The 11,202-nt window shown below is 43.7% G+C and overlaps 1 protein-coding gene across 1 annotated transcript in view; it reads left to right on the top strand.

The window, feature by feature from the left end:
* CIDEA (cell death inducing DFFA like effector a) overlaps positions 1–2,306 on the top strand; it is a 15,773-nt gene extending 13,467 nt beyond the window's left edge. The window contains exon 4 of the mRNA XM_007951686.2: positions 2,159–2,306. Coding sequence (XP_007949877.2) covers positions 2,159–2,306 — 148 coding nt within the window. The remainder of the gene's footprint in view (positions 1–2,158) is intronic.
* The last annotated feature ends 8,896 nt before the right edge of the window (positions 2,307–11,202 follow it).

The following is an 11,202-nucleotide window of genomic DNA, read 5'->3' as shown; positions in this document are numbered from 1 at the left end:
ATAACAACAACAACAACAACTCTGAGCAACAGTAGCTGAAACCAGACCACAGAGAATCTGACCTGATTTGTAGAGGAGCCACCCAAACCTCTATAAACTCTTTTACATGTATTTTCCAGTAATTCTTTTAACTTGCCCCTCTTGGTAATGTGGCATTGACACACTCCTTCTCCACATCTTGCCATAACACCATCAGCCCCTGAGGCTAGTGCCAGCCTGTCTCCAGGGCATCTTGCAGGATCCTTTAGAAACCAGACCCCCAATTTGTATCCCAAATCTCCTTGAACAATTTGAAATTCTTGAGAGGCTCCCTGAGTGTCCCTGCTGCATAATCAGGTTGGAGAGTCCCTGCCATTGAGTCTTGGTCTGAGATGGACACTTGATCTGAAAGGATTACCTATCTTACCCCTGAGCAACAAGCTGGGTGACTATTAGTAGGTTACTCAACTTCTCTGAGCTTCGGTTTCATCATCTTTAAAATGAGAAAGTTACTTCAAAATTCTTTGTGGTTGCACAGACTCTAAATACATCTACTTGCAGTTCTTTAATAAATCTACCCTTAATTCTCTAAAGAACTGGTTCTCTATAGTGGGAATGGATGGAAGGAGAGACTGATAGCACACAATGGTCTTTGAAGTTACTATAAAAAGTTTGCAACTGCTACATTCCAGAATTCTGTAAATCCCCTTAGGGCAGGGCTTGCCTGAAAATGTTTCTCTTTGAAGGCACTGTTCCCTCCTCTGCTGTCCACAAAGGGACTGCCCTCCTCTCTGCTCTGTGGCTCATGCTTGGAGGAGACTGGATGGGTGTTTAGCTTCTGCATAGCCTCCATCTTCTACTTAAAGTATTAGTGGTTGACTCTCAGACAACAGTTACTGAGGAATGTTGAAATCTCGGTTATTTTGGTAAAATAGGAGAAAATAGCTTTATTGTTTGATTTTTAAAGTGAAATGTGAGTTACAACAAGTTAGATAAGTACAATGGAAAAAGGAAAGTTCACTCCAACCCTGCCTTGGCAAAGTCTTTCTTAAAAGACAAAGGCAGTCCATGGCAGCTACAGAATTCACTGAAACTCCAAAACAAAAATACTGCCTGTGAGGAGGCTCCATTGTCAACTGACAGATAACCACTGTGGGTGCCTCACAAATCTAAGACCACGGCAGTTGGCCCTCCCAAGTTTGAGTTGTCTAGTGTGAACTTCTACCACAGTTCATTTGGTTGGTGTCCCACTACTAGCTTACAGGTAATAGAACCTTAAAACACAGAATAAATTCATTTTGCTTTAGACTAGGTAGAGTGTAAAAATGGCACATAGGAGTTAAAGCTATTTTTTTCAGTCTGAAATAGCACTACTGCCAAACTCAGCCCTAGGACTTAGATACAATCACAGAGTCAAGTTTTTCCCTCACTTGTTGTTGTTGTTGTTGTTATGTGCCTTTGAGTCGGCCCCAACTCATAGCGACCCCTCCTTGGGTTTCCGAGGCAGTATCACTACGGAAGTAGGATTGCCCAACCTTCCTTCCAAGGAGTGGCTGGTGGGTTTGAACCGCCAGCCTTCTGGTTAGCAGTCAAGTGCTTTAGCCACTATGCTACCAGAGCTCCCTTCCCTCACTTAACCCCTGGGAAAAAGTATGAATACTCTAGTTGCCCTAAACAAACTGGATTATAGGATCATGATTCCAGTTTTTGTTAAGACTTTCTCTCCTTTAGGCTGGCTTCTCCTTTCATACCTCCTTTATTAATTCCTTTATTAATTTATTAATTCTTTATTAATTAGCTTCCCAGAACTAAAAAGGCTGCTAGAACAACCAAGTAGTCAAAGTACTAGACACCATATGTATATTTGGATAGTGGGGGTCTACCTCACCTATAGTTTCCTGGTTGATGAATAGCCAGGCCAGATTTAGAGGTGGCTGATAGAAGCCATGCCACTCAAATGTGATACAAAGCAGCAGTATCACATCACTTAGGAGCCTTTAGTGAATTGGCACCTGTGCATTAGCAAGATCCCAGGTGACCTATGTGCCATAAGAGCATTAGAGAGGTGCTTCTCCAACTCTGAAGCACTGTGAAAGGCTGTGTATCCTGAGCTCAAATCTGGTGGGGAGGAGTAGAATTCACCCTCAGCCTGATTTGTCTCCTTGTTCCCTCCTCTCAGAAGCATGCTGCGGTTCCTGTCCTATGCCACCCAGGTGACTGGGCAGTTTCTCATCTATACAGGCTCCTACATGCTGCAGGCACTCAGTGACCCTGAAGAGCCTCCTGCTTCCAGATCACGCTCCAAGGGAAAGTTCATGTACGGGTAATAGCGGGAGGGGGGAGCACTGCTGGCCTTTTCATCCAATTGTCCGAATAATTAATTCTGAAGATGCTTATGTTCTTAGCCACGTGCCACTTGTAGTCTGCTCACCACCTCTGCTGAGGACTGGTACCTAGACGAAAGAAAAAGCTTGTCATGTCATTTGAAATGGAGGCTGTGCAGCAGAATGCCTTGGAAGGAGGGGGGATGTGTAGAGAGGGCTTGGGGACCTTAGGAGGCCACAAAGTACCTGAAGTGTCCTGCAGTGTCTAAATCAATCACAAGAATTACTTTTAATATGTGCAGTACTTCCTTATACCTCTTTTATCTCCCAAAAAAACAAACAATACTTTCATGTAGTCGCAAAACTCAGCCAATGCAAAAGCTCTGCTAACAGATACTATCACTTTTAAGTCTTTATTAGTACATGGTATCATAAAAATAAAGAGCTGTCAAAAGTTATTGTGTGTGTGTGTGTGTGTGTTTTGTTTTGCTTTTAGTGGGGTCCTTCATGAACCCAAAGCAACTAGAAATCTTAAGGACTTGAACTTTTGAAGGTGTTCAAACAATACTTCCAGTTTGCTCATTCACACTCTTTTCTTCTGTCTCCTTTCTTCCCTCCCTCCCTCCTTTCCTCCTTCTCTTTCTCTCCCTCCCTCCTTCTCTCTATTTCACGTGTATATGTGTGCGTGCAATATTATATTTATTTCTTCCTTTAATATTTGATAGAATTTGTCAATTAAATCATCTGTTCCTGGAGTTTCCTTTGTAGAAAGGTTTTTGTTTTTGTTATTTTGAAAAAACTTCATTTTAACAAAATTTTTTAAAGCAGTAACTCCCCATTCCCCCATCCCCTAAGCCCTGATAACCACTAATATACTTTTGTCTCTGTGTGTTTGCCTGTTCTATGTATTTCATGTAAGTGAGATCATATAATATTTGTCCTTTATGTCTGACTTATTTCACTCAGCATCGTGTTTTCAAGACTCATACACGTGGTAGGATGAGTTTCAGGATTTCATTTATATCTGAATAATATTCTAATGTATAGTGTACCACATTTTATTTATCCATTCATCTGTTGATGGACACTTGGGTTGTTTCCACATTTTAGCTATTGTGAATAATGCTGCAATGAACATTGGTGTACATGTTTCTGTTTGAGTAAATGTTTTCAATTCTTCTGGGTATATATATATATGTAGAATTACTGGGTCATATTTAAATATTTTAAATATATTCTATATTTAACTGTTTGAGGAATCAGCAAACTGTTTTTCACAATGGCTGTACCATTTTACATTCCCACCAACTGGATAAAGGATCCAGTTTCTCCACATTATTGACAGCATTTATTTTCCATGTAAGTGGGGGTAAAGTGGTATCTCATTGTAGTTTTTATTTCAAGCTACACTTTCAACCTTTTTCTAAACAAACAAACAAAAAAGCCCTGCTGAAAAAGGATGCATGGTACTAAGGAATGGCATCTTGATTTCCTAATGTCATGTATGTTATCAGACAGGACCCTTGGTTAGGGGGAATAAATCTTGACTCAGCTGTCTTAGGCTAAAAGGAGCCATGCTGGCTCAAGTCTCTGAGAAGGACAGCAATTTCTCTAGCTCTAGGTCTGGCTGTCACAGACACTTGATCTGGAAATTGGAGACCCCAAAACAGTTTTATAAGTGCATGGCCTTCATAAGGAAAGCTAAGGTAAGATCCAGTTCCTCTTTCCCTAGTCATGTGACAGAAAAACTTGCATACAAATTTCTCCACTGGTTAATAAGTAAGTGTGCCTAAGTAAAACAAAAAAGAAAATGCTCCATGGCACATGTAATTTGATTGAAGTTAAGGATCGGGTACTTGATATTGTCTTATAACCACTTTGTCACTATAACCAAAGTTGCATGAGCATGAGTAAACCCCAGCCTCCACATTAAAACCAAACCAAACTCACTGGTGTCGAGTCAGATCTGACTCATAGAAATCCCTCCTTGGGTCTCTGAGGCAATATCACTACAGAAGTAGATTGCCCAACCTTCCTTCTGAGGCCAGGTAATTAAAACCCCAGAACCAATCCTGTAACATTTTAGCCTGCAATTTAATTCATATCCCAACCATGGTCTCTTGCCCCCTTCTGATAGCCTGTCTTTGACAATGAATAACCCATCAAAATTTTTCTCAACTTCACTTCCTTCAGTAATAGTATATTAGCTGCTCTCTTACTGTGATTCAGTCAGTGAGTTCTGCTACTCTCTGGTGCACTCTGGCAGATCTCTCATTTGAATGATTGTTTAATAAAAATTTTATATTTTATATTTTAATAAAAATTTAAATTTAAGTCTGGGGTCTTTTCCTCTACCACACATTCAGTGAGGTTTAGGGCCATCTCTCCATCTCTCAACCTGTTTTCCTCTGAGGTGGCATCAGTTTCAGGATGGATCTCCTCACAGAGGAACACATTGTGAGTCCACACCGCCCACAGCAGGAAGGGCTGGTGATGGATCTCCAGACTGCAGTCACAGTGCTAAGTGACAGGGTCTAGCTAGGTGAGAGTTCTAGAGACAGGACAGCATAAGCCCCAGCCATGTGGACGGAGCCAAGGATACACTGCCCCAAAGAGAAAAGGCAGCTATCACAATAGTAAGGGAGAAGAGATGCTGAGAAACAAGTCAAAGAATGCAGCTTCTGAATTTCCTACTAAGAAATGTCGCCTTATTGGAGGCCTTTCTCAGATTATCCTAAGACACTGTTGTTGTTGTTGTTGTTGTTGTTGTTATGTGCTGTGGAGTGGGTTGGAACCACCAGCCTTCTGGTTAGCAGTCAAATGCCTTAGGCACTATGTTATCAGAGCTCCTTCCTAACGCACTAGAAGTACAGAATCCCTGCACCATGTCTCTGCTTCCTGCTCACTCCCAGACCTTTTGCCTGGACCTCCCCTCTGAGACACAGTTTGATCTCCCTTCCTCCTTCCTGTGATGGACATCTCCTCTAATCCTAGGGGTCTCAATGTCTCTCAGCTTGATGTTGTTAGGATCTGGTTGGAGAACTGGGCCAGGAAATACCCCCCATCCAAAGGAGATGTACAAATAAAGAATTGAGGTAACATTCCTTGAAACACAACCTTTCCATTAACATGGTAAAAAGTTAACAATTTTCACTTCATCGCTTCTCCTCTTTATTTCAGAATACGATGGAGATGGAGAATGTTTTACAAAGGCATGCCCGACCTCCTTTCCAAAGTCCCCCACCATCTGTCGGGAGGGCTGGCGCGGGCGGGGTCCACGGAGCGGGGTCATCCGGGGCCGAGGCGCAGGTCTTCGCGGCCCCCAGTCTCTAGCCGACTGTGGGATCGCGTCACTCACGAAGAGTTCCGCGGCGGCGATCCGGGCAAGTGACTGCCTGGCTTCCAAAAAAGGACTTTTCCCTGAAGCACCGGATCCCGCCGACTCAGCGCCCTGGCCTGCTGGAGAGACGGGAGGGGCATAGACTGTCTCCACACTGGAGTGGGTTTTGATTCAACAGGACGACCTGTGGTGACAAATATGTGAAATTGTTCACTACAGATTAGTAAGTAAGCACAAGTAACCCCGTTTTTACCTTGCTTTCTGAGTACTATGTCCCTGTCAGGCATTGTCAATTTGAAGAAGGTTTTGATTCTGTAGGAGGGTGCTGTGGGGTTGGGAGAGAGACAGATGCCAGACATACCTAGAAGCAGAATCTTTGATGTGATGAAAAAAAAGGGAGAGAGGGGAGATTGTACACTACAGATTAGTAAATTACCACAAGTAAACCACTGTTTACCTTGCTCATTGGGTAGTCTGACGCTGCCAAGGGAACTGGCAGCTATTCAAGTCCTGGCTTACCAGAGGTCTCTACAGGGGCCTTGCATGTCTCTGGCTCTGATTGGTGGCTTGCATGACATATGTGATGCTATCTTGTTCTGGTCTGGTTTTCTATACCCCACAGTTAGACCCCACCAGCTTGGAGAGAGGAGAGTTTCCCATTGTTCCTGGGTGGCAGCTCTTGTTCTTGGCTGGGTGTGGCTGTATCCCAAAATTCCAACTAGCACAGACTCTGAAGACACTGCTGCAGGTCTTTGTGTTGCCAGCAACCCTCCCCTGGGCTTCAGTGTCCTTCCTGGTGACCTCTAAGTGGTTAAGCTCTATCGCTCCATTTACTGACTCCATAGATCAGGAAAAAGAAAATCATTCTTATGAGGTCCTTCCATTTCTGGGTGGATCTTGGTGCTTATTAGCCCCTCTCCTTTCCAAGGTGATTTACACTACGAGCTCCATCCACGTGCTAGCTTCCTCTGAGGTCTCAGCCTCACAAGATTATCAGTGGGCAAGGGGCAAGGCACACTCTCTGCTGGCACAGAGAGCAAATATCAGAATGGCTTGAACTAAGGATGTGAGAATGAAATATTTTAAAAGCCATCACCTCACAGCCAAAGACAGCTCTGGTTAAAATCAGTTTGCTATAGACAGACTTTCCTCATTTGTAAAATTAAAGTCAAAAGTAAATGGTCCTGTAATTCCATGGTCAAACATATTTTCTTAGCACAGGATTAAAAAATATAAGTGGGGTACCTTTTGTCAGCCTTGTATACTTCAGTCCTTCATAGCCCTCTCTTTTGTGTCCAGCCTCGTGAAATGTCTCTCCATTACTAAGGCCCTAACACTGGGATTCCATTTCCTCACAGAAGAGTTCTCCTTTTTCCTCATGTGATACAGTATGTCTGTGCTGCTTCTGTGCAGAGAAGTCAGGTGGGCATGTCCACCCTTCAGAAAGCCAAGGCCTCCCCTTGTGGGCTCACAATGGGGTCACAGATAGGGTAGTTGTCTGGTTGGTTACCTCCAGGGCCCTAGAGCAGTGAGAACATGGCCTTTCTTCAGGAACCAGCCAAACAGCCTCAACCTGCAGGGGGTGTTTTCATGCAGTGCCTCCTCTGTCCTGCTTCTTCCACTCCCTGTTACCCTGTTACCAATAGATGGTAAGTGGGAAAAAACAAAACAAAACTGTGCAGCTTCCCCTCTTCATTTTCTTTTGTCACAACCCAAGAAAGCACAGAAAGAGTGAGGTATGAAGTAGTGACATGTGTTGCCTGTGCTCCTCTGATCTGGGGGTGCAGGTTTAAATCTCAGTCCACAAATCCAAGTAGGCAAGAAGTGTAGCTTTTTTTGTTTGATTGCACTCACTTTTTAATCCAAGCCTCCATCCACTCCACTGGGTAGCAGGGTCACTACTTCACACCCTAGGAATCTAGGCGGCAGCATTCCCCAGCCTCCCCAATTTATGCCATCTGCTCTTGTCTTTGGAGTCACTTTGGGAAGGTCTCTGCTACATCTTTATTGTCTCACCTGCAAGCTGCTTCAAATCCCATTGCTCACAACCAGGTCCTCCTGCTCTGAACACAGAGGGAAACAGCAATATGTGCACATGCATCTCTAGTCTGTTTAGGGAGTCTATGACCCCACTTCTGACTCCAGGGTCTAGGACCTGACTCTTCCTAACAAGTGTTCCCTCTTTTCTCCCTCACTTTGCCAAGTTCCTCTCCTCCTATCATTCCTTCAGCAGCATCACAAAGGGCAAGGGAGGCCGAAAGGAACTCAGGACCTCTTAGGAGGGCTGGGGGAAGGGAGAGACAGGAACCTCACCCCTGTCTCAGGTGTTGTGACCTCAATTCTCCTCACTGAGCACAGTTTGTGAGAATGGAGTATGAGAAGATAAGTCAAATGTGATCACTGTCAAGCCACACACCAACACCTGCCTCTTTATATAGTTATAGCTCAAACATACAAACAAAAACCTAAAAGAACATTGTTTTGACATCACAAGAATTCTTTCCAAATGTATTTTATTTAAAAAAAAGAGAGAGAAAGAGAGAGGGAATAAAACCTTCAAATCTAATCTATTCTCACAGAGTGAGGGCATGTGAAAGAAGGTGCTGCGGATCAAAAGGACTGTTCCACCGCAGGCCAAATGTCATCTAAGGGAGAGCATGAGTCATGGTCATGTGTGACAGGAGCCTCCATGTTCTCATCACCCTCAGTTTGAGCATTTTCCAGTATGGGGTTCCTTGCAGAGGCAGATCATTCTACTTTTGGATAGTTTTGTTAGTTGTTTCAAAAGCCAATTATCTAAAGCATCCACCCACAGGTTCCAGTTCTGCCTTCCTGAGTTACTAAAGGTAAAGCCTATCTGAGCTCCATACAGGAGCTCTGGTGGCATAGTGCCTAAGGCATTTGACTACTAAGCAGAAGGCTGGTGTTTCAAACACACGAGCCACTTCTTAGAAGGAAGACTGGGCAGTCTACTTCCATAGAGATAATGCCTTGGAAACCCAAGAAGGGGTCACTATGAGTCAGATCTAACTCGATGGCAGTGAGTTTGGTTTGGTTTTTTTGGAACTCCATATGGCAGTGCATTTAATATTTGAGCTCAGCATCTCCCCCATATGGCCCTCCACATTCAACTTCCCAGCCTCCATCTTGGTGAGACCTCCTGGCTTTCAGCCAGTCCAAGGTCCAGCAAGGGAGCTACCAAGCTGCCTTTAAGGCAGGCACTGTGGTCTCCACTACCTGGGCCAGCTCCAGACCTCAAGGCGCACTACTTAAAATCAGAATTCTTTTCATTAGCATCTACTTCTCCTGTGCCCCCTGCATCCTCTGCAGGGTGAATGGGAAAAGTGAGATAACAACAAGAGCTTCCAGAGGAATTTCCTGATGCGTGCATCACAAAGGGAGCAGATTTTCACAACTGTGGGAATCCAGAGAAGGGCCAGACCCCAGAGTAGGGTTCTGGAGGTCTCCAGAGTGCTCTTGGAGCACTCTTGCTCTTGGAATTGGATCTGTCTGTGAAAGGGTTGTGTTCCAAGGGGACAGGGGGCTGTGCACCTTTACAGGGAAGATTTCTGGCGAGTGGAGGGCCCAGCTGCATGGTTGACTGTCAGGTGACAGAATCTGGAACTGGACACAGTGATTTGAGCTGTCAGCATCTGAGGGGCCATGATCTCTCTTGAAGCACATCTAAGTTTGTGGGGAGAGCAGAGAAGAGAATAAACCCACAAGGCTCTACCTCCTTATTCTTCCTTACTCATGTCAGGGCTTGAGCTAAGCACTGAAAACCTTGGAGAAGACTTTTGAATGTGTGTGTGTGTGTGTGTGTAAGTATGTGTAAGAGTGTGAATGTGTGAGATTGTGAGTGGACATATAAATGTGAGTATAATATAGTGACTGTTGTATGTTTGAGCTATAACTATATAAAGAGGTAGGTGTGGGTGAGTCTGAGTGTATGTTTAAAAGTGTGTGGATGTGTGGAGAGATCTGGCAGGATGGTGGACTAGGCAGAAAGACTGCACAGACCCTCTTCAACAAAGAAAAGGGAAACCAATTAACACAGACACAGAAGATAATCCTGGACCCCTGAGCCATGAAGGGAAAGATGTACAAGTGGACTAAACCCCAACTAGCAGAAGAATTTGCATGAAAATACCAAAAAAGGAGACATACAGAGCTGCAGTCTGGCAGCGATCCTGAGCGATCCTGATGGCACAGACAGCTTGGAGATTCCTGAGTGGTGGTAGGACCTAAAAGTTAACCTAAAAATCACCCTGCTAGCCAGGGACTGCATGGAGGACTGTGCACAGTGGCTGGGAAACAAACGGAGAAGGCAAAGAGAAAGATGGGCTGAACTGTGGACTTTTGCCAGTCCAGAGGTTGGGGCCATTTTGAAGGTTTAAAAAGCAGCTTGACTATTTTGGATATTTAAAGAGACAGCATTCTCGCAGATTCCTGGGCCTTAAGAACATGTTCTACTTGCCTGCAACCCCAAGGACACTTGGGACCTGCAAGACTGACAAGGTACGACATTCCTCTTGTTACTCTTGGGAAATGGAGGTGTGGTCATCTCCCACTCCCACCTACCTTCTGGGCCCACAGGAACTCCATCACAGTCTGTGTGCTCAGATGGAGCCTGGGTGCCCTGCCCTGTCTTTCATCGATTTTTTTATTTCCTCTTTTTTCATTTATATTTTTTTCTTTTTCACTTTCTTTTTTCTGGTGATTTTTAGTTTGCTTGTATTTGTCTGTTTTAAAACAACTAATATTATTAATACTTTTGTCCTTTTTATTATTATTATTAACCTTCCCCTCCCAGGTCCTAGTTTTCAGCATTTTTTTTCTTTTCCATGTGCCTGGTTGAAATTTTTATTATTATTTTTTTAATTTAAGGTTTTTTTCTTTTCCCCCTTTTCTCTTGTGGTTCACCCTGTCACTTTATTTTCTTTTTGCATTTTTCCCATTTTTTTTTTCATTTATTATTCTCCTTCTCCACTTTTTTTCCTTAGTGCCCTATCCCCAGATATTGCAGGTTTTCTTGTTTTTTCTTCTTTTTTTTCCCCCTTTTTTCTTTTTTTTTTTTTTGTTATTGTTCCAGTGTGATTACATGATGTGTTTGTAATCCATGGGCTTTTAGTTTTTTGATGGTTATTCAATTGTAATTTGTGTCTAACTGAGTGGGAGATAACAACAGCCCCCATAAGACACAACTACACCCACACCTCCTGTGACTTCACTTATTGAGTGACAGCCACTACCTCCTTCTCCACCAACGGGCCAATGATCAAAAATGACCAAAAAGAGCCTGAATCACCCTTGGCTGGCTCTTCACACACAATTAGCAGACATCTAAATACAACAATGCCACGATGCCTCGGAAACCACAGACCATCACAGTCCATACAAAGAAGCAAGATAAAGTGGTAGAAGCAAGGAAGCAGGATACAGACCCAGAACACATCCCTGAGGAAGAAGCAACATTGGAACTCTCTGATAAGGAATTCAAAAGAATGATATTTAGGTATCTTCAAAGGATGGAGAGACAGACCAAAGAAAACACAGAAA

This window comes from Orycteropus afer, unplaced genomic scaffold, assembly GCF_000298275.1.
Source record: "Orycteropus afer afer isolate SDZICR_OR568_19922 unplaced genomic scaffold, OryAfe1.0 scaffold00307, whole genome shotgun sequence".
NCBI classification, from domain to species: Eukaryota; Metazoa; Chordata; class Mammalia; order Tubulidentata; family Orycteropodidae; genus Orycteropus; species Orycteropus afer.
This window is presented reverse-complemented; position numbering and strand designations above follow the sequence as displayed.